We start from the raw sequence: 26,865 nt of genomic DNA on the forward strand, positions 1-26,865 counted from the left end.
TTGTTCCGGCAAGATGTGTGCTGTTTCGCCCCACGTGCTGGGAGTTTCTTTAAAAACTGCTGAAACGTCGGACATCGTGGCGAACACATGGCAGAACATAAAAACACATCGGAGATCCGTAAAGCACAACCACGGAAACCTAGTGGTGATGGGATAAAATCGGTTATATTTATTTTTTGAGAATCAGTCAAAACGGTGTTGACTGACATCATAAGAAACAGGATTGCACTATAAATGAATACAAATATTTGACCATTTCAAATATTTATTCCCTAATTTCAAGATATGAATACAAATAACACATCACTTGGGGCGCTGATAAAAAAATTCTTACTTTCGTATTATGCACTACTCTTATCGCTGCATCACTGAATAAAAATTTACTTATTTATCCAGGAAAGCCAAACTGGGCCATATGGGTCTTATTCAAAAGGATCCTGCAATTCAATGTTTATTTCAAGATGTTTTCAGCCACCTAATGAATGTTTTTATACACGTTGGAAGAAACCGGAGCACCTGGAGAAACCCCATGTGCGTGAGGGGCCAACACTATCTCCGTACAGATGGAAACAGATGGCGATTAGTCCACTCGCTGAGCTGCCTTCTCCTGGCGAACCAGGGTATTGCACCTTGACGCACACGGAAAAGGAGATTCACAACATTTGTGTGATCTACCAACCGTCGCCTCCACAGTTATCATTTACAGGCATTCACAGCAACCACGGTCATTCAATACAACATTAAAGAATGTTTATTTTTAGATTACTTGTACTGCATGTAAGAGGTAAAAGTAATTTACAAATAAACTCCATCATAATATAGTGTCATTGTAGTTTCCTATGTACAGTAAAACCTTGGATTGCGAGCATAATTCGTTCCAGAAACGTGCTTGTAATCCAAAGCACTCGTATATCAAAGCACTCGTATATCAGTTGTGATCACGTGACGCTCGGCAGACAAAGCGTATACGTACTACTCGTATTGCAAGACCCTCGCTCGTTTTTCAAATTAAAATTTATTTTAAAAATTTGCTCGTCTTGCAAAACACTCGCAGACCAAGTTACTCGCAATCCAAGCTTTTACTGTATGTCCAAACATGCCATTCTGTTAAGCTTCATCACATACGGTGGTGTGACCACAGTTGTCTCAAGATACCGTACAGCAATTATTGGGCAACCATCACCAACAATCATGACTGGCAGCGATTGGCACACAATTTGTCTGAAAAAAATTAGTTGCCAAAATCTGGACAAATCTGGTTACTGCTGCCCCTCCTACTAGGCAACTGGGTTGGCACCTTCCAAACAGACCATACGTTACACGGCTCATCATCAGCCATGGTTAATCGACTGGTGGATGAAGGCTTCCCTAAGCTGCTGCCATCGCTCATGATCCTTCGATGTAATGATGAACATAGCACCTGCACACGAGCTGATTTTATTGCTCCACGAGTTCAAAGTCATGGCAGGACAAACAATTATTATTTTCTTTGGCTTAGATAGAACGTTGTCACTATGCCAATGCCGTACCTAATATAGCCTGTACAGGTTGCATCACGGCCCTGTGGGCCCTTCCTCTACGAGCGCGCGGCGTTCTCCACCTCCCGCATCAGACGCAGACACTGCTCCTCCTGCCAGGGCAGGGCCACGCACTGCACCGAGAGTGGGAGGCCCACCCCTCCAGCCACCGCCTGCAGCCGCGCACGGAAGGGAGGGGCACACGGGGCGGCAGGAGTGAGCACGTGGGGTCCATGTGGTGTGGCTTAGCGCTCCGGGTGCTGGGGTGGGGGGGCTCCTCGAGTGATGGTTTTTGAGTGAAGCAGGAGGGGGAGAGGTCTTGTGTGGCACGGTGTTTGAAGGATAAGGGGGTGGGCCCGGGGTACCCATGTGGTGTGTTGGTGGGTGTCGGATTGGGGATTCCATGTGGTTTTCAGTAACTTGGAAGAGAGAACAGTTGGGGGTAGGGATGAGAGGGGGGGCGCTGACAAAATATCATGTTTCCAACAGGTTTTTTCCTTTCTAAAGCACGTCAACCATCTTGACAGCAACCCTGCCAAATGAAGCATACCCAAAGCAAATGGCTCAGATGTCTATAAAGGACCACATTTGCAGACGTTACGGCAGGGCAATGCAGAATGTGCAGGCTCTGCGGGTAGGAGTTGTCACAAACCTTGGGAAAGGCCTTTTCCCAGATATCCCCGTAGTGGCCTCGGTAATCGCTGAGTTCTTGCTCATCCTGCACAGTGACCGTCCCCATCGGAACCACGCCAGCCGGGAAATTCAGCAGGTTGTACAAGATGTGGAAGACTGTGAGCGCTGGTAGAGAGAGCACAAAGGTTCATCAAAAAAAGCATTATTTTGTACAGAGATTTGAACATTGAACAACACGTCAATTTATAAAGCATCTCAACGAGATATGCTATGCTGTGCAAAAAAGCAACATGTGCATTATTAGATCGGGGGGAAAGTCAGATTTTTTATTTGTCAAAATACGATTTTTTTATTCATAATTTTTTTTACTTCATGTAATTTAAAATAACTGCTCGCAGAGTATTGAAGAAACATTTGTTTAAATTGGTTGCTATACAGTGCTTTTAAATTTGCATTTTATACTCCACAAGCTCCAACCAATGTGCGCTATGAACCCAGCGATCCCCAGGTCAAACTAACATTGGTGGATAGCGATATCCGAACCAGCCCTGGCCTCCAACCTACACCAAACCATACCAACCAGTGTGGTAAAGTATGATCAAACCCCTGCCACAATCGACACAATAATGGGGAGGCATTCATCCAGCAGCAGATTAACAAAGCTCGCGTGCAAGTGAGAATCGAGAGGTGGGGCGTGAGGTGGCCTCACCGCTGAGCTTTCCACCGTGGCCGATCTTTAGAGCGGGGCCCAGCGCCGGGCACAGGAGCACTTCTATCCCCGCCACCCTCCACGCCGAAATGAACTCGGTGCGGTACGCCTGCCAAGAAGAGGCCCCCACCGACAACGCAGATTGTAAACGACCTTCGGGTTGCGTTGGTATTCAAGTTGCTCAAGTTTATTTTGTTTAACCAGGGGTGAGAACTCAACAGAGACCAGGATGAGAGTCTCATTTTCCAAAGTGAACCTGGCTCACCAAGATTACAAAAGTAAAAACAAATAAACTGAAGTAAATAGAAATCAAAGGAAAACACCGCTCAGGTATTCGTGACTTACTGCCTGCACATCTCGAAAAGTGCAACCAAATACTGCGCTTTATTTTTTATAAAACTCATTGTGATTATACTTAAACAAAGCAGTCGAATATTTCCCTTATTTCCATTGTGCATTCCAAATTTCCGTGCCAAGCGACATTTATTTGTGTATTTCTTATCAACGCACATTTCAAGATAGCTAAGGAAAGTCAAGGTTGATAAGAACCCGTGTTCTTTAAACATAGTGCAGCATGATCTGTTTTACCATCACGGCCACTATCAATCTACCTCAATTGCTGCATGGAGTTTCCACAGTGCTGCAACATTTCTGTAAAAAAACAAAAAGATTAGATTGATGTAGTGACAGAAAGTGTCAGTCAGCTTTATTTGCAAATTTCAATGCATGTGGTCTGTGCTAGTAAGAGGCCACGTGGGTTTATTATTTTTCTGTGTGGATATAAAAAAAAATAATCCATAAAGTCTGCTCACTTTACTCCACCCTGCATCCGAAGTGCCTTGGACTGTCTTGGGGCCTGAGACACAAATACGCAGACACACACGCTCACATACATGACCCGACCAGCAAGGTGACCGCATTTTCAACATTGGGACGTCATTATCGACCTTTTCAAATTGCAGTATTCGGGAACGAGTCGCTTACAAAGGGTTTTGTGAGCACGCTGAGCAGCCAGGATAGAAGCTTTGGTATCCGGTACATGCTTATTTGGTAGTGCAGGTTAGGGTCAACCACATCCCCAGCACTGGAAACAACGAGAAGCACCACAGTTACTAAATCACCCGCATCAGCGAACAGACACCACTAAAATGAAACATAAAGCAACTCAAAATTATCTGCGTAGAAATATAAAAAAATGTATACGATTGCTTGTGAAAAATCCTTCAAGTGGCCTCATCATTTGCACAGTGGGAGGCACATTTTCCACTCTGCAGTGAGTCAAACTGATATATTAAATTCTGAGAGCTGGAAAATAGCCAAATCAAGTGTAAAACACCAAATACGAAGGCTTTATTGTGTAGTCACCGGTGACCAGGTTGAGAACCGAGATTAATCCTGCGAGTCTGCCTGCAATCGGACCCAGGATCTCAGAGGTGCCAGCTCAAAGCTCTAAACCTCAGAGCCACCCGGTCACTTCCACACGCCTCCTCTTTGTGTCACCACGGCCCATCGTGCTCTACGTACAACTTCCCGAGCAGCGTTTCGGCACCGTCGGCGAAGAGCGCCTTCATGACCAACTCGGTGAGGCAGTATTCCAGGCGTGGCGGCTCAAACGGGACCAACTGCACACGCGGCAAAAGCACATCCCGTTATTCACAACATATTTAAATGCATGTGTGTGCACCATATTCCCGGAAAATTATTATCATGTTGCCTGCCCAAGGGCATGACCCTGACTCAAGCTCCCGCCTCCATCTCATACGATCCCATTTCCTCTCTTCACCTAACATCAGGGCTTCATTTCAGCTGGGTTTGCCCAGGTCAGTGACCCGGAAAATATTTCTTGACTTCCTAATTTAGGCCTAGTCACCAAGCCCCCACAGTCCTGTATCTAGTCCTACTCCAGTCTACCAGTAACCCAGAAAATATACAGAGAGCAATTAAGCCTTGCCTCACGTCACCACTGTGTCCTAGGGTACTTGAGTCATTACTATGCAAGGGAGAGCTGAGATGGTTCCCCTGTCTTCAACAGTATTTAGGTTGACCCATTACTAGATGGGATGTTGGGAGCTTATACCATGGACCTGCCTTTGGGTGGACAATGGAATACAGTAGTTTACATAAATAATTGACATAGCAAATTCATTTTATCCAACTGAACTTGTGCATGTCTAAAATTATGTATTGTGGGGAGAAGCAGTGTCGTGGTCAGCACGCTGTGCTCCCAACCCAGTGACCCGAGATCAATTCCCACTCACTTCCAACATCGGTGATGAATAACTGAATCGGTCCTGGGCCACCTCTAGCTCTACTCAGCCTCAACATCAGAATTGGTGAGACAAAGGGGGCCAAGCATGGAGATGGCCACCCACCCAATCGTGTGTCCTTCCGGCCTTAAATAGGTGTTCACTACCGTCACTTGCCCCAACAGTCCGTTAAAAAGGCTATAAAGGGGTTTTATTTGTCTTTGTTGATATTCTAATTGTCCTAATTTTGATGGAAATACGGTTGGGTTGCTGAATCGATGGAACCCGTTGAGACCGAACCTTGTGGCCGTTGTTCTCCAGCAGCGCCCGGGCTTCGCGCACAGAGCGCCTCATGCTGGGATTTGGCTGAATGAACCCATCGCCCTCATAGTAGCCAACCACCATTGGGCTCTTGTTCTCATAAATCTGAGTGCAAAATGACATGCAAATTACACGCGGTTGTTACACTTGAAAATGTGAACGTGTGTGTGTGTGTGTGGCATACTAACATGCAGCGCAAACGTGAACGATAGGAGAGACTAAGAGAGTAGAGTCTAGGAGACGAAGGTCCAAGCAGCTGGTGGGAAAAATTCAGACAATCCAGTAAAGAACACCGGGTATATTTTGGGGAATGAGTAACTTCTCAAACCGATAGGCAAAGTTATATCTGATTTACAAGATCGTGTTTTGAGATTGGATCGAAGGAAGCACACCACGTGGGAGGGCCAATGAAAAGGTGGGAAGGCAATGCTCACGACGATGTGGAGGACCTAAGAAATTGGAGACAGGACTGGAGAGTGATAAGAGACAGACCAAAGATAAGGCATGGAGAGGTACTGCCTATCAACCGACCCAGGCAATGCCTGGACGACACAGATACTCATCATTGCGCCTGTGTGTGTGTCACGTTGATACTGCAGATTACACTGCGACCAACCTTCCTATCAAAGGGAAGCGGGGGAACGGTTGGGTCCAGGGCGAACAGTTTGGGACACAAGAGTGCCTCCATGCACAGGGCGAGACCGTCCACGTCGCGGGCTATTGGACCTGCCGAAGGTATCACTGCAACAGAGAAACGCGTGCGCCGTTAGCCTGCTCCACCCGGTAGTCGTGCAGAGCCACTCGGTTTCACGATGGCGGGCCTGTTTTCAGGTGGCGTCTCGCTGGGAGCGTGAGTGCAGCGCAGCCAAACACCTCAACAGCAGAACACGCGTAAGTCAATCACTGCTGCACGAATGTGGCTGCACAATAAAAAAAAAATAAGCAAAACTAATTCAACGAGTGTGTACGGTGCCTTTAGACCGTACGGCCAAACAGACATAAACTAGACATGTAACATTCTTACCCCCTTTTTGTCCGGAGATGCTAGACTGTCCGCCTTTGTTACTGCGGGAAAGTGAGATAAAAAAACCGCAAGTATGAAACTGGACTGATTAGGATGCACAGTGCTTCTGTACTTAACGTACAACATTTTTTTGACACATGTCACACACAACAATGCACTGCACAAGGCATAAAAAAGATCACTTGTTGCAACAGCACATCCACGTCTCATATCTCAGCGCATCGCACCCTACACTGATTATGCATACACACTCAACTTGTGGACACAAGACAAAGGTCAGTTCGGGGTACAAAGGGCAGTGTGGCCAACAGGATGCCCAGCCACCATTGTCTCCCCAGTGCTGATGTTTACACATCACACAAGGATCTCAGTTCATGCTAAAATCGGCCCAAAAGGAGGCCCAGGGCCAGTTCAGATATTCATCACCAATGTTAATCATGAGCGGGAATCGAATTCCGCTTGGCAGGTTCATAGCGCAGTGCGTTAACCACAAAAACACACACACACTCAGCGCGCATACATACACAAAGACAAAGATCCCCCGTATAGCCTGAACAGACTGTTGGGGCAAGTGCTGTTAGCAAGCACCTATGAAGGCCAGCATGGCACACGAGGGGGTGGGTGGCCAGCACCACGCCTGGCCACCTCATCTCTCCAGTAGCGATGTTTACACACCGCACCGGGTACTCATTTGAGGCCGAGTCGACCTAGGGGATGCCCATGATCGGTTCAGGTAATCGTCACTGGTGTTGGCTGTTAGCGGGAATTGAACTCGGGTCGCCGGATTCGAAGCACAGCGCGCTAACCGCGACACTACCACTCCTCTTACGTGCACGCGCGCACACACACATACACGCACGCACACAGCGTGCACAAACATCCTGTGAGCTGGGTGGTACCTAAGCCGCCCCCCAGTGGGCTTGAGGCCACAGATCCCACAGAATGACGCCGGGATGCGGATGCTGCCTCCGATGTCGGAGCCGATGCCCAGGATGGAGCCCCCACCCCCGATGAGCGCCCCCTCTCCTCCAGACGACCCCCCCGGTGAGCGTGTCGCATCCATCGGATGGCTCGTCTGCCCGAAGATGGGGTTACTGCATTCAAAGCTGTGGCCACAGTTTGTTGAAAGAATCGCACAAGTCGTTGCACACCGATAAGAAAGATCACTCTTTTGTACCATGATGCATGTTCTATTTACAGAGACAATGTCAGACCATTCCCCAGTGCAGCATGCCTACACTTTATTGCCAAGATGAGGGAAAGCACAGTAAGGGGTCTGTGGCAGTAAGATGGCCTGCGATGCAACACACTCTCTGAAAATACCAAAGTTTGACCTACTGCCTTCGCTTAAAGAAACAAATAACATCCTGGCATGGCCCCTGGTGTACAGAGACGTCTGTCCACTGTGGATGAAGTGGGATTTGAGAGGTTTACCTTAACAAGGACTGTGGCACATTTGTCTTTGCAAATATCACGGCACCCTGGTGCCTTAGAACCTTTGCGATGACACAATCCTCTGCAGCAAGGTTTTCCACCCCGCAAATCAAACCACAGGTCGAGTAACAGCCCTGCACAAGACAATCAGAAGTTTTGCAAAAAATACAAATTGAGAAATACGATATTAATCGCCATTTCAGCTTGCAGCTTTTGTGATTTATTGACACTGCAGTTAAATCTTACAGCCAGGATATACGGCTCAGATGTAACATCCTGTTTTGCAAGACCGGCGTATAACAAAGCCACCATTGACACTGCTCGTTAAATACACATTACAAAACAACAATAGAATGGTAAAACACGACACGTCACATGCAAGGGATGCTAAACATCTCAAATGACGTGAGAATATTTTTCCACTTACAGAAGTCATGGCTTTCATCAGGGCTTACTTTTCACTGGATATTTTCTGGGTCGCTGGTAGCCTCGAGTAGAAATGTGACAAGTCGCCACAGTCATAGCACGAGGTATACAGAATCAGAATATTTATTTATACTGGAGGAATCCGAAGAGCTATAAAGCTCTTTTTCACAGATGTCCAGTAGGGGTAGATAAGAACTAACAACAAACAATACAAAAACATGATAGTAGTGCAAAGTTCAAGAAAGGTCAACAAATTATACAAAGGTAAACAAATTACGAAAGGTAAAATCATACTGGCTGTGGTGTGCCGGATGTACAAATATTCCACTCAGGCAGACCCGGCCAAAATGAAGCCCTAGTTTTAATTGAAGTCACATCATGAAGAGGCTTCTCACTGTCACCTGGATGTCAAAGTTCTCCTTGATGCTGACCGGCACCCCGTGCAAGAGGCCCCGGTTGGAGGCATTCACTTTCTCCAGAGCCTGAGCCTGTGTGAGGCTTTCAGGAAGAAACTGAACAACGCTGTTGGTCTTCTCATCCACCTCCAGGGCCTGGCAGCAGTCACCCACACAAAGATCAGCACTCAATACAAGGCCAAACAACCGCTCACAGCTGTGTTGAGAAATGGATGACGGAAGAAAAAATGTAAATATACGTTTAACTCCTCTCTGGACATAACCTTGTGAGAAAATTTCATGTTTTTATTTATTTACTGCCTCATACAAAATGAAAGATATACAAATTTCCACTAATTTTTTAAAAATATTTTTGGGCTCCGACTATTAGCGTCGACGATTCTACTGTGTGAACAATGCAGGAGACATGAACCAAAGGCTCTGCTCAAGGAACTCCTCCATTATTGGCTGCTGCGACTGCAACCCCAACCTCATCAATCAAGGGCACATTGCCTCCAGCGAAAACAAATTCTCATTTTCACCGTGCAGCCTCCAAGCACGACCTCCCAGGGGATGCGCGGTCCCCACTAGGGGAACTGCAACACCCTAAACAATCTGCTTAAAACACATCTCTAACAGCCGGCACTGGCCAAGCCAACCTTCTCTGAACAAAGCAATCTGGTTAAGAGCGAGTTGCCGTGAATGCGCGAGGGATAGACCCTCAAGGTAGAAGAAGATAGACAATGCGTGAACGTGGCTAGCGGAGGGGAGCGAGATTGCCCAGTGGCGGTGAGACCAGGGCCAGCTGGTGGGAGGGGTGGGGGGGTTGTTGTTGTGGTAGCACTGCATTTCTAGGCTGTTGCCCATGCTGTTTTCCCATATTCGAGATGTATGAGTCGAGGAAGGCACCTTGAGCAGGTATGTCTGCAGGACATCGCTGGGCAGCAGCTGGTTGTCCTGCAGCCTTTGGGTCAGCTCTTGCAGGGACAGCCCAAGTATCTCCTCCTTGGCCCCAATGCTTGCGCCCTGCAGCAGGAAACACTGCAGTGAAAAAAACATCGTGCAGCTCTGGAAATCATCGCCACACCAATCAACGATTGCTTTTTTGGGGCTCACGGGGTGTTGTAACGAGCGTGCTAATGGGCGTGCCGTTACTATGTTTAGGAAAAATAGGGGAAATAACCTGGGGTTAGCATACGTGTCGACTCTAAAGGGTTGAAATCGGCGAGACCCTTCCATGAAAACGTTGGGAAGAACCCAGACATTCAGGGTGAACCACAAGAAACGGAGGGATTCTCAAGAAACGGAGGTACAAAAACCTGTCTCACAGGCAAGGGTGAGTCTACTTTTGGCGAAATAGTTTTTTACAGGGCTTCTTAGTAAATCAGTTTGCATTGCAGTATTGGGCTAATGTACGCAACTGAGTGAATACCCCCATAGTGAATGAAACAACCGTGGATAATTGTTACTAGTTTACTGCTGTTTTCTCGTAGAAAGGTTGCAGGTAAAGACAACAACTTCTGGAGCTGACCCTTACATGAGACCTCAACCATCGCGAGCAGTTGCTGGGCCCCTGCAATAAACGGGGGCGGTGTTGATTGTTCCACAAATGACTGCGCGAGACCCTCAACATCGTGAGAAATCCGTCTCAAGGGTAATCCTTGAGACTTCACAGGTATGAGTTTGGGATAGGATTAGAGCTGCTGTGTTAACAGCACCAGTGCCACATTGACAAAACTTATGTCGGGGCCGATAAGATGCCCTCTTTGCCTGCCATCGAGGTCTGCGTCCATAAATTTTATGTTTTATCTGTGTGTCTATGTCTCTCCACGTCTGTATTCCCACTCCACGTCTGTGTCTCTGCGTGCTGACGAACAACACTTGGTACCTACTGCACGTCTTATAGAATAACGCTGACATACTATATATATACAAAGATCCCACCTATGAAGGCCGGCACGGCACGCACACCACATGGGTGTGTTGTGTGCAAGTCAACTCCACTCCCGGTCGCCTTTGGCTCCCCAATGCTGATGTCTTACACACCGCACCAGGTACTCATTTGAGGCTGAGCCGACCTAGGGGAGGCCCAGGCCCGGGCCCGGTTCAAATATTCCGGAATCGAACTCAATTTGCCGGGTCCGTTGCGCAGTACAGCGCTCACCACATGCTCTCACTTGCAACAAGACGATTTGTGCAACCGGGGTTACTATTAAAGTCGTACGCATTGGGTTGCCACTGGCCAGGTGGCACCTTTACTTCCCGTGAAGCGTTGAAAGCTCGCTGCGTTTTATCCGCCCGGCGCTCCGCTCGTTGTTGTGAGCGTCGCTTCTCCGCTCCTCCGCCCGTTGTTGGAGGACGACTGCCACCCAATTAACTGCAGCTTTAGCGTCCTTCTGGTACAGAAAGATGTGTGAGCTCGTTGTACGCCGCATGCTGTATAGGGGCAGTCCTCGATTCACGAACGGGGTTCAGTGCACGTGGCTGGTTCGTAAGTCGGACAGTTCGTAAGTTTGGAACACAATAATGTACCGTATTGTAAATACACGTACGGTCAGTGTTGTAAAACGTGCTACGGTCCAGCAATAAAGTGAAGCGTTGTTACACTCGTAAATATTAATAAATGTTGTATGTAATACGGTAATAAATACTGTATAGTAGATAAAATATTAAATTAAGTAATATACCTTGAGTCATGATGTTGGCTTGCCTGTCGGAAGGGGCGTCATGAAGTCCCCACGATTGCACACACACGTGTACACACACACAAAGACAAACATCCCCTGTATAGCCTTAACAGACTGTAGGGGCAAATGCTGTTAGCGAGCACCTATGAAGGCCGGAACGGTACACGAGAGGGTGGGTGGCCAGCACCACGCCCGACCGCCTTTGTCTCCCTAGTGACAATGTTTACACACCGCACTAGGTACTCATTTGAGGCTGAGTCGACCTAGGGGAGACCCGGGACCGGTTCAGATAATCGTCACTGGTGTTGGCCGTGAGCGGGAATCGAACCCGTGTCGGCGAGTTCATAGCGCAGCGTAGCGCTAACCGCTACACTACCGCTCCCCACACACAGACACACGAGGGGGATGGTGACCAGCAACCATGCCCGACCGCGTAGCGATGTTTACACACCGCTACATCAGGTACTCATTTGAGGCCGAGTCGACCTAGGGGGTGGCCCAGGTTACCGGTTCACGTAGTGTGTCAGTGGTCGTTGGCCGTGAGAGCTGGAATCGAACTCGGGTAGCCGGGTTCGTAGCGCAACGTACCGCTACGAACCCGCGTAGGGACGCGGCCGCTTCCCAAGCGCGAGTTCGCATTTGCAAGTCGACGTTGTTGACAACAGAACACACACACAACAAACAACAACATATCATGATGATCGCAATGCACGCACCAGGCCGCGTCTCAGGCCTGCCCGGGCCTCGGTCCCGCGGTCTCGGGGGCCCCGGGCTCTGCGGCTCCACTCGAGGCCGCGACTCCGGTCCAGGGCGGCCCTGACGAGGAGCGCCGCGCCGCCGACGGCTCCCACCGCCGCCGCCGCCACGAAGCCCCACGACACCGGGGCGGAGGAGGCCCCCAGCCGGCCCTGGTCGCCCCACATCCCCCTCGGCACGTCGGGCGACAGCTGCACTTGGAGTTGTGGCGTCTGTGCGCGTGGAGGGCTACACACACACAGAGTAATATATATGTTACTCTGTGTGTGTGTATAGGGGGCAGGAGGGGGCGGTTGTGACGAGTTAATTTACCTTGGTACCTCGTCCTTGACACGTAGCACTCATTAAAGGGTGGCCGCACAGCAACGCACGCAGGTTGCGTAACACGGGGCAGATAACACATTGGTAAAGATGCAATTCCATAATATGTATTGGAATTTTGATTTGAAGCTTTCGTGACTGCAGTGATTAATATTCTTGGTCTTTCGGTAAAGTCACGTTGAAGGGAAACAATAAAATAATAGTTTTATATATATTTTATTGTTTCCCTTCAACGTGACTTTACCGAAAGAACCAAGAATATGTATTGGAATATCGTGAGCCATGATCGATCCACTGAAGTGTGATGATGATGGTCATTGGGGGAGGGGGGAGTAGCCCTAGCAGTTGATGGGTTATGCCACTGAATGGTTTAACACGTGGGCTTTTGCTACCAATATCCATAATACAGGGTTTTTGTTGGGTTGGATCGCAGAAATAGATCACTGAAGGGTATCTTGCCCGACTCTTCACAGCTGACCAGAAGACGCCTTTTGAAGAAGTTGGAGTCCCCACACTTTACCCCTCCACACGCCACCTACCGATCGACTGCGATGTCCCAATTTCAACTCGTGGGTGGCCAGACACGTCGGTAGCATTTACTTCTTTGTGAATATTAACCTCATTAAATAACACATCGAGACAGGAACACGTAGAGTTGAATGGGCTTACGTAGGTTAGGCATTTTTGTTCAAACCTTTAAATTAAATTTGGCTTGGGCAGGACACGTGCTGTAATTAAACTATTTACAGCCAATTTCAATCCATTCCTGAATAAATGTCTCCCCCAGGCTCTGCCTCCAATGGGGTTGTTTGACCATACTTCAATCTTGATTTGAAGCTTTCGTGATTGCAGGAATCCATATTCTTTGGTTCTTTCGGTAAAGTCACGTAGGTATATTTTATTTTATACCTACATACTTCACAAGTTTGGACATCTCATGTTGGCGGACGCGGTGCCCGTGATCGGTTCAGATATCACTCGCCACTGACGCACAGCAGTGGCAGGGAACTGAACTCACAATGCAAAGGTTTATAGTAAAGTGTGTTAGCCACTGCTCCAAACGCTGTAGTCTATAACACTGCGGATGTAAAGTGTGCAACAGTAGCCTTCTTTAAACAGGGCCTCCTCACCTTGACAAAATCTATTTTTAATATACATTTTGTCCTGAAGCAGCGCTTAAAATCTATGAGGTCAGACTGTTTATATTTTAAAGTGTCAAAGCTGTAGCTGTAAGCAACCACCTGTGAAACGATAGCGTGGAGGGAAAAAAAATCAAGAGCATCCGTCTCGGATAGTAAAAAAAAATTAAATGCAAAGGTGTGTTTATAATGAAACGGTTGCAACTATAAAGGCTGCCTTCAAAAGAGCAGGAATAAAAGGACAAAGTGAGTCAAAATCAAGCTGGGCACATCAGGATTGGAAGTGACATGAAACGAGAGAGAGAGCGAGATAATCAGAGGCCGACCGGATGAAGTCTTCTTTATTTATGGGGCCCTCGTCTCGTTTTGAGGTGGAGACATTAAACAGCGTTCAAACGACCATACAAGTCATACAGTGGGAGCCAAATTGAGATCGTGCCCAGTTTTATATTTCATTTTTCCCCTTGGTGCCTTTGACTTGTTATTGCTTGCAAAGTTCACAAGCCAAAAAAATATATATACCCCGCCTGCTGAGATTATGCCACCAAACGACGCGGTTGCTTAATCACACCGATCAGCGTTGCGAGTCGTACTGTGGCGAGCCACAGTACATTGCTTTAAAGGCAATTAGGTCGCTACAGGTTCCACAAAAGCGACACCTGTGTTTATGCACAAGTTCTGTATATTCAGAGCATGCAAGATAAATCAAGTACCATACGCCAGATGGCAGCGCAGTTTAATCAATTGTTATACTGCACTTCTATGCCCGCGCGTCTATGCCCCTCCACCTTCACCAACCGGCAATGACTAACGTAATGAAGTATGGCCAGACACCAACACCCACGTGCCCGCATGACAAGGAGAGGCCTTCATCCAGCAGTGGATTGACAATAAAGGATGTTCATTTGCAGGCATTTTGTGAAAAGTTGCGACTCAGCGAGGCTTCCCAGGTGAACAATCCGCATTAGGAGTATTATTTACACTTATTCCAAGAACAAGTCAATACCATGGCTGTTCTCTTTGTATTGGATTTCATAACATTAGCGTTGAGCATGGTTCTTGCAAATCTATTGAAATGTGCATGTACATTTATACCCTCACCTGTCTGAAACAGAGGAGAATGTTTTGAGGAAATAACCCTGAAGTTGCCCGGCTGTCCTGTCTAATCAAAGCAGGTGCCCGTCACGGGCTGGATGGCAGAGCAGGTTCATAATGGTCGTGTCGGTGCCCCTAGCAACCACCCATGAGTTGATGGTCTTTTCACGGTTAGCAACCACCAGGCAAAGAATATAATTTTACGAAAATATATTCATATCATTTCGCGAAATCAAGATGCGAATGGAGAACACGTTTTGGTTTGATGTGACATTGTGCAAAGCATACCCAATGTGTGCGACTCGTTTCCTAGAAAAAAATAGATCACTACGTTACTTCAGAACTAGTTATACAATTTAACATTCCTTGACAATTTTTCCAACACGGGGCGCTAGCCTCGAGTACCTTGATCCAAGGGTTGACCACGAGATGCATACCCATACACGCCACAGGGCCCTGTCTTCGGCAGTTTTTTGCAAGGAGTTCTCCACATTGAGTCCTATATCCAAGCCACTGGGTTTGTCAATCCAAACTCTTCTGGGTTGGCCTCGCTTTCCTGGGACAGATCATAGCCTCGATGCCAATAGCCAATTGAAATATTAGATCTATTGCAAAAAAAAACAAGGGCTCGTCCTGGTTTTCACCTGAGGGCCAATCGCCCGAAGACGACATTAACTTTGTATTCTGAAACAAGTGGTTGCATCATCTCGCCGGACAATTAACCTCACCTCATTATCCCCGACACACACACACACACGTACCCACCAAGAGAAAAGCAAAACACACAAAAAATCAAAACATAACATTTTATTAAATAAATGAGTGGTGTCCCAGATATAAAATATTTGCCTATGTACAGCTTTAACCAACCGAATAATTGCGTGGTAGCAAAAAGACATGAACGCTATCTAGTAAGTGGACACACGGCTGCAAGGTTTGAGCTGTATGAGCTGTACACTACACAGCAGTCCTGTGTGGTCACTAAAAGGCCCTGCGCGCTTGGCCAATGTGGCCGAGGCAACGAGTGAAAGTGAGGCGGACAAAGCAAGGGCCATACTTTCCAGAAAACAAATCACTCTCCCTCCCCCACCCCAACATAAAGAGACTACTTATTTTTCACTGTACAACTGAGCCGTGCAGAGCCAACACGGCGTGGTGCAGGAGGTGGCCGTGTTGTTGTAAGCTACTAAAGCAGAGCCGTTGCCGCTGATGTCACGCGTACTTAACGCATCTTTAGCCCAAGCCCGGACCCTGCTTAAGTCCTGAGCCAGATTCAAATGTCTTGTGAGGACAAAATATTATGGTTTGGTTTGGCTCGGCTAATATCGAGTGGAAACCCACCCGTAAACCTTGAGGGGCCTGCGCTGCCTGGGCTCGGATGTGCCAATGGAAAAAAAGGGTTCAAGAAGCTATTAGTCCTAACAGCGCTACAGGCCTAATAGCGCTTAGAGCACCACGAGTGTGGCGATGGTGGGACATGGCAGGAGAGAGCACAGGGGCCGACTCCTGTGAGGTTTGGTTACTCCACCCCACTTACAGCTGCGGCCGCTTGCTGCGGCTGTGAAACCAAGGCCTCCATCCCAGAACCAGCTCAACGCTGGCTCGTGTTACACAGAAAGGGGGGGGTTCAGGCCCGTGCAGAGGGAACTTGCAGCCCAATCGCCGACGGGTGCTATGACGTGGCAACGTCAGGCCTCTCGAAGAGCCCCGCAGTATCACAAAGCAGGGTTGGTACCCCATTAACTGCTGCCACAACGCAACCCGTTTCGTCAGTCAGATGGGCCACCAAAACCTGTGATCGGTCGCAGACAGGATAGGGCACCGAGGAACTGCGGGGGCGACATCAGAAACCACTTTGGGACACGCAGACCTTGCTCTTCATTAGTGTTGATTGAGAACGTCACATCTTTGTAGATTTCATTGTCAGCGTTTTTGTTGTTTCATTACTAAATTAAATCCTTATACGAAGGCTCGACTATAATTCCACAGGTTGCCTTCGACCAGACTAAGACTAAAATGCCGGCGAGATGAACACTGCTCTCGATCACACTCAAGCCCGTGGTGGAACCCGTTTTGCAGCGAGCCACCCGGACCTGGAGGCGCTTCCCGTTTGTCATGGGGGCCGACGGCCAAGCGGACAATGACGCATCTGGTGCTATCAATGTCACCTGCCGGGCTCGGCCTCACACAGGATTGCAGGCCCCTGACGCAAAGCTTCCAACAGAGCCAGTTTCATATCGCGTGGACCCAACGTTACCAAATAATTCGAGCCGGCTCAATTATACAACCGGCCACGCGAACTAAAACCAAATACTGCTTTCAAAACAGACAATAAAATAAATACTTTTTTTTCCACACACAAACTTTACAACCGGGTATATGTTTACAAAAAAAGGCAGCAAAAACTTACAAATGTTTTGGATTTTTTTTTACTTTCAAGGTGATTGTTGTCCTTAAAGGAAAAGGGGGGAATACGTGAGGAAATGGAGCTATTTTGGGCAGCTCGAGGTATCAGGACGAACGTGAGGAGTGAGAATCCGTTGGGTGTTTTCGCTTCCCGTGCTGCTGCTCTTTGCGAAGTCGCAGCCGCAAGCCCCCCACCCCCCCCCCCCCCCGACCGGAAAAAAACGATTCTCGTTAGGATGCACCGACGAAGATATCCCCCCCCCCCCCCAATTGTACTCTAGCACTGCAAATGTTCCTACTTCCATCATCCCTCTAAATTACCTCTAACAAGCACAGAATGTGAAAGCCAAACGTAAGTTTACAAAAAGCACGCATTGGGGCCTGTTCTGCATAGCGCCTAACCTTTGTCCTCTCCGGCAGAAGTAAGGACTTCACTCACCTCCGTTCTCCTGGTTGTCATGTATCCATAACTTAATTCACTACAAATTCAAGTATTGTTTACAATAAAAAAAAACAATATAAATTCACGACTCACCGTTCACGGCATAAATTAAATAATATTAATACTATACAGCAATAGGTGTCTATAGTGGCTGTGCATCGTTCGTATGTACACGGTAACACTCTCGTTTGAATATAACGTGTTATCTATAAATATCCCTGAGGATGAAGCACATCACTTTTAAAGATTCCTCCTCACGACTGTTTACACGGAGCGGAAATGGCTCGCCAAGAAAGCACGATTGTGTGTGACGTTTGCGGAACAGAAAGTACGAAACAACCCTTGGTTGACTGCGGAAGCAGAGGGAACAACAATAAAAACGCGTACACGAGGCTTTCTTAATAAGGATTGACAAGAAATGTCACACCTGTGGTCTTCTAAAAACAGGCAATGGCAAAAACATACCCAAGCACCCGCACTGGATGAGGAGAAGGCGGCGACAGTCATAGGAGCTTTGTTCATCGTTGTTTGCGGGGAAGGAGTGCGCGATTTCCCACCTCACGGGGCACACCACAGCACCCGGCACAACTCGCTCAAAAAATCGACGATTCCGTCATCCTGCCAGAAGCTTCAGCGAGCAGGCCAACCGCCCAGTGAGTGGGGGACTGGGGCGATCCTCTGGTCCCTTCCCATGCCCGTGTCCTCACGACCAGTGGCAAGAGTGCTGGGCTAGTGGGCCCGGCCCAGATTACCCACGGCAGCCTCATCTGGCCACGCCAGCGCTAACCGGGCAGCGCTGTTCGTTTTAACAAAGCATGTTTTCCAATGGAGCTGCGCCGTGTTGCCCCAGGCCACCTTCATCGCCAGTCGTGACGTCACGGGGTCAGCATGAAAAAGCAGGGTCACAACTTGGGAAAGACACGAGTGCTCAGTGACCTCTCTCAGGTCAAATTTTAGGACTGTTTTTTGTGTAAATTATGAAAAATAATACAGTATCTGAATACGTGTATGCCTTGTAAAAAAAAAATTACAATCACTTCAGTGCGGCTGTGAAGGGCTGGGGAAGGGCAGGGGAAGCGTGAGAGGGATGAAGAGAGAGGGGTTAAGCCCACAGAGCCGTGCGGGATAAAGATCGAGCCGCCGAACCGTTCCGAGGAGAACCTCTCCAGCACGGCTTGGCATTCCGCCGGTTGTGAAAAATGCAGCACAAGAACAGGCGGGGTGGGGGAGGGGGGGGCGGAACGAGAGATGCCACGGCGGCTACGAAGTACGGACGATCCTCCCGGAGAAGCAGGCCACTCATGACACGGCCGTTGCCCAGTTTGTTTTAACTGATGCTTGCCACTGGTGCTTTTGTTTTTGCACACTATGGTGCGAGGAGCGTGCGCCCTGCATCGCGACAGAACTAAGGCAGGTTTTCCCGGCTCTCTCTGGCTCATCCCACACAAAATCTCCATTTCAATTCCGAATAACAATGCAGCGGGCGACGTGGCAGACGCTTTTAACAAGCGGTTTCTACTCAGGGAGAGCGTTTTAAGTTTAGAGGTGGCCTTGCTCTGGTTTTCTTAAAGTTCTAGCCGAGAGGATCCGTATCAGGGCAGCCATAACAATACCAGGGGAGCTCATGTTTACCTTTGCTCGTGGGGAGGGGGGGTATAAACAGAAGAAAACATCACCAATGATCACTCTCCACTGTGCAAATAAAAAAACATGTTCAGCCTCCTGCACATCAAATTACAATTGGTGTGCGGTTTCACGCAAACACACACATATATATTTATATATATCAACTCGTGGTTCTCACAAGACGTCGTCCAAAATCATCATCATCCTATTTTGTCTTTCGCCATTTTGTACCCAAGCCACGTCCGGCATTGGCAGGCGGCGGCGGTCGCGTGGCCCTAGGACCGGAGCCCCCGACAGTTTCTACCCAAAGCGCTCACGCACCAGCAGCATCAGCTTCTTCTTGCCCTTATACGTCTGCTTGAGGCCATCGAGGAAGCGGCCGAACTGCACGTGCCCGTCGGGCGACAGGGAGAACGCCTCGCGCGCCTTGCACAGGAAGTCCACGAACTCGGCGTAGTGCCGCGGGGAGATGTGCGCCAGCCTCGAGTGGGCCGTGCGCACATACGCCGACAGCGTCGTCTCCAACAGCTGGCGCAGCGGCGGTTGCTCCGCCGGGAGCGGCATCGACGCCGCCACGGCGGCGGCCGCGGCGGTCGAGGACCCCCTCGGGCACGCCGGGCGCCGGCTCAGGATGCCGGGCGGGCCCATGGTGCAGCGGCGTAGGACGTCGGCGAGGACCGTCGGGCACTCGACGCCCTTGATGACCAGCGGGATGATGGCGGCCAGCTCGTTGCGGCCGAGCGAGTGCGCGAGCGCGCACGCCCACAGCACGTCGTTGACGGCGGGGTGCGTGTCCTGGTTGTGGGCGATGGAGAGGCGGGCGAGCGCCAGCGCCGCCAGCTTGTAGGCGCGCAGCGGGTAGCCGCGGTGGTCCATGAAGCGCGCCACCGTGAAGAGCTGCAGCCAGGCGAGGGCGCCGCTGTCGGCCGAGTCGAGCACCACGCGGTAGGCGGCGTCGAAGGCGCGGGGGTCGCTCTCGCACAGCGTGAGCGCCGAGTAGGCGCAGTTGGCGGGGTCGCGCACCGCGCACTCCAAGGCGAGCGCGCGGGCCAGCCCCGCCAGCTCCTCCGCGTGCCGCGGGAACTCGGGGCACAGGCCCGGCTGGTGCGAGCGCAGGCCGTGCGACGTGATGGCCGGCGCCACGATCGTGGTGGCCTCCACGGGCGTGAAGAACTGCTGCCAGCTCTGCATGAGGTTCACCAGCGCCTCCATGCCTGCCGGCGGCGGGACACGCGACGGCGAGGACACGCACGGTCACGCGCTCGCCCGGCCACGTGGCGTCTCGCACTTGAGGGCTCTCCGGGGAAGTAGCTCAACTTATTGGAATAATAATTTGTCCCTGAAATTACTTGCGCAAGTTTTTTTCTGGTTTTACAAAACCGAATTGTGTTCTGCAACAGCCACTAATGGCGTCGGGTGCAGTGATCGACGTGTGTTTTAGCAATAGCATCATCATTATAACGTCTCCGATTGGATGAAATACATCAGGCGTTTGGTTATTTCTACATAAATCTTACTCTGTGCGTCCTAAGCACATTTATTTGATGAAGTATAGAGGACGTCATTCCTGTTCGCGAGTAGGCTGTGTTTTGGAAGGGGCAATGTTTTTTTTATCCATTATACATACATGTACCAAAAAAAACGTATTCATATATAAACGTCTCTTTCCTCGCGTAAGAGAGTTCATTGGAAACCTGGTAGGTGTCTCTCTCTCTCTGAACTAGATAAATACATTTGGGTTTCTAAGTTCCTCTTCTGTTCAAATAAATGTCAAACATCTGAAAAGGAGAGAGTTTATTTTTTCGTTCAACCAGCTGAGAACCACGAATGGGGACCTGGGTTCATACAAAAATTACATTAACACATCACACCGTTTGAAGACGTACCGACTTCCGTGGCAGCGGTGACCACCCATCGCACCATTTCCTGCCGTCTCCAGTTCGCCGATCGCAGGGTCATCTGAGCCGACTGAGAAGACACAAAGCGAGCGCGCCCAGCTGTAAACCCCCTCTCGGCACTTGTCCACTCGCACGCGCTCACAACCCCCGGCCTAAGCCTCGGTGAATGCCAGTACGGAATAGAACGTCAACTTACAGCACTCCGCCAATCCACTGCTGGATGAAGGCCTCCCCCCTACCTTGGCATGGTTTGCATGCTATCGAGTGTAATGCAGTACGAATGTGACGTGGTGTGCGTTACTACCGTGTGCGTGCTGTGATGTGTGCGTGTGACAAGTGGTGGGAGCACTTGTGCCGTGTACCATATATCGTGGTGTTTTGTGCGGTGTGTATAATGGTGCGTGTACAATAGCGTATGTACCGTGGTGTGCACCGCATGGTTTATGTTACCATGTGTGTATTCGTGGTGTGTTGCGCGCGTACCGTGCGCCCCAGGAAGAAGCCGACCGCGAGCATGCGGTTGTCGCGCGTCCCCTCCGTGGACACCTTGAACGCGTCCTTCGCCAGGCGGAAGAGCAGCCGCGGGGACCGCATGTGCATCTTGATGGCCCGCAGCACCATCCTCACGCGCAGCATGTCGCCTGCGCACCAGCACGGGCTCGTCAGCTCAACATTTGCCCGGACTCCCAAGACTCGACCCAACATTGGCCAAACGCCGGCTGAAGGCCGACTGAACGCCGGCGACCAACGACCGAAGACTGGGCGCGCTGGCGAAAGCACCGGTGGGAATCCAATGGCTTCCTTGCATACCCTGCAAGGAAGTGGATAACAACTTCCTTTGCACACAGGCCCACGGCCACGTAAGGCCTGCCCCCCACTTTTAAAGGGCCCGCAAATGATATTCATCCGTCACTGCAAGCATCTTAGCCGCACTAACCGGATATTAGAGGGTGGGGGTGCAGGGAGGGGGGGGGGATATTTTTAACCTGGCCACAACGCAGCGTCGCTAATCTTAGCACCACACTCAGTCACGTCTGTCAGTGCGGGGGGCGCCTCTTTACTCGCTCGGCGCACGCACGTTATTTCTGCGTTACTATTGGATAACGCTGAGGTGGTAATGTGTGGCCCGCTGTAGGCGGGCGGCAAGGGTGATAGGCGAGGGTTGAGACTGACAGGGGAGGGTTGAGTGTGGGGGGGGGGGGGGAAGAGGTGAGGATGGAACGGCGGCAGCGAGGGGTTGAGCTTCACGCACCCTTGGCCGAGGTGAGCATGGTGGACGCGAGCTCGCACTGCTGCGTCTCCAGGTGGTCGAGCACGGCCCAGGGGAGGGGCCACGTGGGCAGCAGCGGAGGGGGGCTGGAGTCGCGGGCGGACAGCAGCGCCGGGAACCTGCCGGCAAACAGCTCTGCATCAGTAACCAATCACCATTCACACCGACGGGAAAACGGAACGGGGGTAAAGGCGCAGCCCTGCAATCGCCCGCTCGCGCCACTGCTGGCGGACGGACCTCTGCCGAAAGGGAGACGTACAGAGCACCCTCTGGAGGGAATTTTGGATTCCACGCTGGTTAGACGTGTCTCGGAAGGAGGTCAAATTATTGTGGGTGCTTCTGTTTATACTGCTGGGTGGACAGAGGCGGGTGGGCGGGCAGGATTGAAGAAACTTGCACCGTTGTTTCAAGTGCCCTCGCGGGGAGAGGTGGAGCCGAACCGGCGACCTCTGGATTAAAGGTCCAGCATACGAACCATTACACCGCAGAGGCCGCGTCCACGATTTACAGCACATTTATATAGCGCCCCGATACGAGGAACGTCCGTAGACGTTGTCGCGCGGCAACAAACTACCGACATCAAATACTGCGCAGGAAATGTGACTAATGCGGAGGAGGCTCACGGCGACTACGAGCAGGCGGTCACGAGTTCAAACCCCCAGGTCCGTCCGTTCCACAACGACCGCAACCGCGACAGATTTACACCGTCCCACGGCGGCAGAGTTGGGGAGAACGGCGATAGCGATGCTGCTCGCGCGAGCGCCAGAAAGGAAAAAAAAAATCCCAGCCTCAATTCGGCAACTCGGGCCAAAAACACGACTCGTGGGCCATGGCTAAAGCGCTTCTCCCAGGGGTCTCCTCTTCAGCCCCAAACCCCAGAAACAACGCCAATGCCAAGAGGGGAGGGGGGAAGAAAAGGGAAGGGGGGCGCGTACCTCATGGCCTGGAAGCCAACGGAGTAGGCGAGCTCGGCGTCCCATGGCAGTAGCGCAGAGAAGAGGAACTTGGCGTAGGTGTGCATGGGCACACTCTCCCTGTGGACCACCTTACCCAGGCCACTGTACGGGCCTCCTGCGCCCCCACACACACACACAGCTCGTTACAAAAAAGCTGCGCAGCCTAATTATACAGGACACTCATTATATGGACAGTCGTTACACAGAGCATGGTACCAGCTATAGGTGATAAACCCTTCTCCCAGTCATTTGACGAGCTGTCAAGATTTGAGGGTCGTAATTTGAGTCAAGAAGCCATCTCCTTATTTACACTGCGGTGAACATCGCGCCGCTCGTGGCTGCCATGCGTCACGTGAACAAACGACATTCTGCGTCCACAGCCCTTTTGTTAATCCACTGCTGGATGAGTGCCTCCATGAACCGTGTGGGTCGTGGGAGTAGGTTTGGCCATGCTTCGCTGGTCGCACGAGGGTTGGTGGAGGCAACGAGCATAGATGCGTGCACATTGAAGTACAGTACAACAATGGAATTTGTTCGAGTCCTCTACTGCCTACGACGTAGCACCCCGCCACATGCAATGTGTAGGGATCGAAAACGATCGATCCGTCACGCGAATAAAAGCCCGATGCCCTCATCGCGAGTGTCAAAACCGAATGCAACCGGTGCGCGTCGCTAAACGCGCCCCCCCCCACCCCACCCCGTGACGCGGCGCGCGTCACGAACCGTCGAGCTGCAGCTCCGCCTGGCGTCGCAGGACCCGCCCGAGGGGCTCGTCCAGCGCGAGCTCCCCGAGGCGTCCGATGAGCTGCTCCTCGTGCCTGCACGCCAGGCGCTGCGCGGCGGAGCCCGGCGGCATGCAGCGCTGCTGCCCCAGGCCCAGCAGCGCCACCTCCAGCGCCAGCGTGAGGTACGACTCGCCGTCTCGCCCGCCGGGGAACGGCACGTGGTGGAACGACGGCGCCTTGGAAGAGGCTTTGACGGGAGGGACGGCGGACGCGACAGGTTATAGGGCGGTCCGGGCAACACACGGATGGACAAAAATATTCGTGTGTGTGCATATACACACACAAAGATCCCCCATATAGCCTGAACAGACTGTAGGGGCAAGTGCTATTAGCGAGCACCTAATGAAGGCTGGAACGGTACACGAGGGGGTGGGTGGCCAGCACCACACCCGACCGCCTTTGTCTCCCTAGTGGCAATGTTTACACACCGCACCAGGTACTCATTTGAGGCTGAGTCGACTTAGGGGAGGCCCGGGACCGGTTCAGATAATCGTCACCGGTGTTGGCCGTGAGCGGGAATCGAACCCGTGTCGCCGGGTTCATAGCGCAGCGCGCTAACCGCTACACTATCGCTCCCCACAATATACACACAGGCAGACAGAAAACAGGCAGGCAGGCAGAGAGCCACACAGGTAGACAAGCAGGCAGGCAGAAGGGCCCATGCAAACACAGGTAGGCAATCAGTCATTTAGCCTGACACATCAAGACCAATCGGTAAGTCAAAACGTCAATAGACAATGATATTGAGAGGTAAACAAAAGCCAAAGATCCCCCGTATAATCTTAACAGACTGTTGGGGGGCAAGCGCTGTTAGCAAGTACCTATGAAGACAAACAGGCAAACAAACACGCACAAAGAAAGACACAGGCACAGATACAGACACACGCACACACAAAGTAATCTCACCGGAGCCGTCGGCGCTGACCCCCGGCTCATCCCCCGAGCGGCAGGCCTCGGTGAGCGTGTCGTACAGCGTCCCCACGGGGTCGAGCGGGTGTCCCACCCACCCCTCGGGGTTCATGACGCTCGTGCTCTCCTTGTGCAGTGACTCTGGAGCACAGGACGGCGAGCCCGAAAGGCCGGCACACGTTTTAGCGAGCCTCCCCCCCATTACGCGACAATGCAGTCCAGAGAGGGGGAGCGCGTCTGCAGGCCCCGAGGGTCAAACCACCAATTACTTTGGAGGTGTGCACATTAGATAGTCATCATCGTCATCATCCGGCGTAATCAATCCACTGCTGGAGGAAGGCTGTCCCAAGCCGTCACCATTGGCCGCATCGGCCACCATCACGTCGAGCGACCGGCCCCACCTGATCCTTAAGGGGGTCCCCATAAACGTCACGACGCTTCCGTCGGTTTGCGTTTTTGTTCCCTGATCGGCGTTTTCCAAGGCTCACCGAGCTATGTAGCTCTTCTTCAGGAGCAACCTGGCCACAAATGATAGCTAAAAGCAGTGGCTTATCACGTGCAAATTTATAGCAGCCAAATCATCTAAAAACGCATGTTTCTGAAATGTGGAGGGAAAAACCGGAGGGACCCACAGAAAAATCCACGCGACCATGGGAAGAACATGAAAACTCAAAATATACAGGCGTCAGGGTCGGGATCAAACCCACAACCTCCTGCATACCAGGCGAGGCGGATAACATCTCGCCACCGCGGCACGTGTAATCGAGACGCCGCCCGGCTCTGCCGCAGATGATCGGAGGCGCGGCTGTCCCCGCGGACTCACCCTTGCGCTGCTGCTGGTACTCGCGCAGCTGCTTCTCCTGCTGGAAGAGCAGCGTGGACGCCACGGTCACGGCGAGGCGCAGCGCCTCCGTGGCGTAGCCGTGCGACCGCAGCGCGTCCACGCGCGCGCACGCCGTCGGGAAGTACTCTGGAGTCACGGGGACGGGGCGGGGATGGGCAACAAGGAGATTCACATTTGCATCGCCCGTTCAGCGCTAGCGAAGGCAGAGAAGGGGTGGTGGGAGCGGCCCAACATTAAATCCGCCAAACGTTCATGTTTGGTCAGCAAAGTCCCGGTGATTTTGTCGCCGGTTTAAAATCTGGCCTAACGCTCAACTCGTGGTACGGGCGCAGAGCGGAGGCACCCGAGCAGAGTGCAGGGCCTATGAACAGCGCCTGGGGCCCAAAGCAGAATGAGCATGGGTAGGCCACTCACTGGGGCGGGAGTGAGTGTGAAAGTGTGGCATGTGGTGCTGACGGAGAGAGGGGCTACCAGCTCGTCATGTTGTGCCTCCCCGAAATGTGGTATCTCAAGGCACTGCTGCTGCATGGCTGTGGTGCGTGACTGCTCCTGCCACCAACTCACCATGCCACAGCGGCCGTCCTCGGGCTCCGAGCAGATGGGGCTGCTGCGTCTGTTGCTGCTGCTGCTGGTGCTGCTGCGGGTCACCATGGTTACACGTCTCGTAGTCCCCGGCGATGATCTTCTGGAGGTGAGCGTCCCGCCAGTCCAGCTCCCCGGCCTCGACGGCGCGGGCAAAGACGGTGCGCCGTCGCCGAGCGCCATCTGCGGTCGGCGCGAGGGAGGGAGGCACGGGGCACAATGTGCGGTGAGAAGGGAGTGGTGGGCGTTGGAGGGCGGACATTATTGCACGGGGTCGGGCTCACTGGGAGCTACTCGATGCTCCCGATGCCGAGCAGCGCCAGGGACAATCATAAGGAGCACAGGGCCGAGGGAGACATTTCTCAAACCGATTCTCATGTACAGACGCTCACAAGTGCAGAGTGCGTGCGTTCCTCTTACTGTGGGTGGGTGTCATTAAATCTT

General features: G+C 51.3%; 2 protein-coding genes across 6 annotated transcripts in view; both read right to left on the reverse strand.

The window, feature by feature from the left end:
• Positions 1–143: 143 nt before the first annotated feature.
• FAAH (fatty acid amide hydrolase) lies at positions 144–12,588 on the reverse strand. Of its 4 annotated transcripts, none has more exons than XM_032965968.2 (16): positions 12,461–12,588; positions 12,109–12,376; positions 9,615–9,746; positions 8,712–8,861; positions 7,885–8,018; positions 7,350–7,556; positions 6,451–6,491; positions 6,043–6,167; positions 5,406–5,531; positions 4,384–4,481; positions 3,844–3,943; positions 3,672–3,715; positions 3,471–3,510; positions 2,860–2,968; positions 2,170–2,315; positions 144–1,690 (listed from the first exon to the last, which is right to left on the reverse strand). In XM_032965968.2, exons 2-16 carry the CDS (start codon positions 12,313–12,315, stop codon positions 1,577–1,579), a joined length of 1,773 nt encoding a protein of 590 aa, XP_032821859.2. In that variant the 5' UTR covers positions 12,316–12,376; positions 12,461–12,588; the 3' UTR covers positions 144–1,576. The 4 variants fall into 4 exon arrangements, with proteins under 4 accessions (XP_032821859.2, XP_075927935.1, XP_075927934.1 ...); XM_076071820.1 differs by having other exon boundaries at positions 144–629; positions 1,530–1,690; positions 12,109–12,576; XM_076071819.1 differs by having other exon boundaries at positions 12,109–12,576.
• Positions 12,589–15,495: 2,907 nt separating this feature from the next.
• Positions 15,496–26,865, reverse strand: part of LOC116948836 (zinc finger SWIM domain-containing protein 5-like) — a 51,927-nt gene continuing 40,557 nt past the window's right edge. The window contains exons 6-14 of one of the 2 annotated variants that reach the window (XM_032965971.2): positions 26,404–26,604; positions 25,819–25,965; positions 24,993–25,136; positions 24,025–24,273; positions 23,281–23,416; positions 22,328–22,431; positions 21,559–21,716; positions 21,064–21,145; positions 15,496–20,391 (exon numbers count right to left, since the gene is read on the reverse strand). In XM_032965971.2, coding sequence (XP_032821862.2) covers positions 19,478–20,391; positions 21,064–21,145; positions 21,559–21,716; positions 22,328–22,431; positions 23,281–23,416; positions 24,025–24,273; positions 24,993–25,136; positions 25,819–25,965; positions 26,404–26,604 — 2,135 coding nt within the window. In that variant the 3' untranslated portion in view covers positions 15,496–19,477. Of the gene's footprint in view, positions 20,392–21,063; positions 21,146–21,558; positions 21,717–22,327; positions 22,465–23,280; positions 23,417–24,024; positions 24,274–24,992; positions 25,137–25,818; positions 25,966–26,403; positions 26,605–26,865 lie in introns of both variants that reach the window. The other variant, XM_032965970.2, reaches the window with a different exon arrangement.

The sequence above is a fragment of the Petromyzon marinus genome, chromosome 35 (assembly GCF_048934315.1).
Source record: "Petromyzon marinus isolate PM22_M1 ecotype Great Lakes invasive population chromosome 35, UKy_Petmar_22M1.pri1.0, whole genome shotgun sequence".
NCBI lineage: Eukaryota > Metazoa > Chordata > Hyperoartia > Petromyzontiformes > Petromyzontidae > Petromyzon > Petromyzon marinus.

Coding starts and splice junctions, on each gene's coding strand:
- FAAH (XM_032965968.2), bottom strand. CDS start 12,315: ATGTGGGGCGACCAGGGCCGGCTGGGGGCCTCCTCCGCCCCGGTGTCG. Junction 3,944..4,383: donor GAAACGCTGCTCGGGAAGTT/GTACGTAGAGCA, acceptor CGTTGTTTCCAG/TGCTGGGGATGTGGTTGACC. Junction 1,691..2,169: donor GGGAAAAGGCCTTTCCCAAG/GTTTGTGACAAC, acceptor GCGCGGCTGCAG/GCGGTGGCTGGAGGGGTGGG.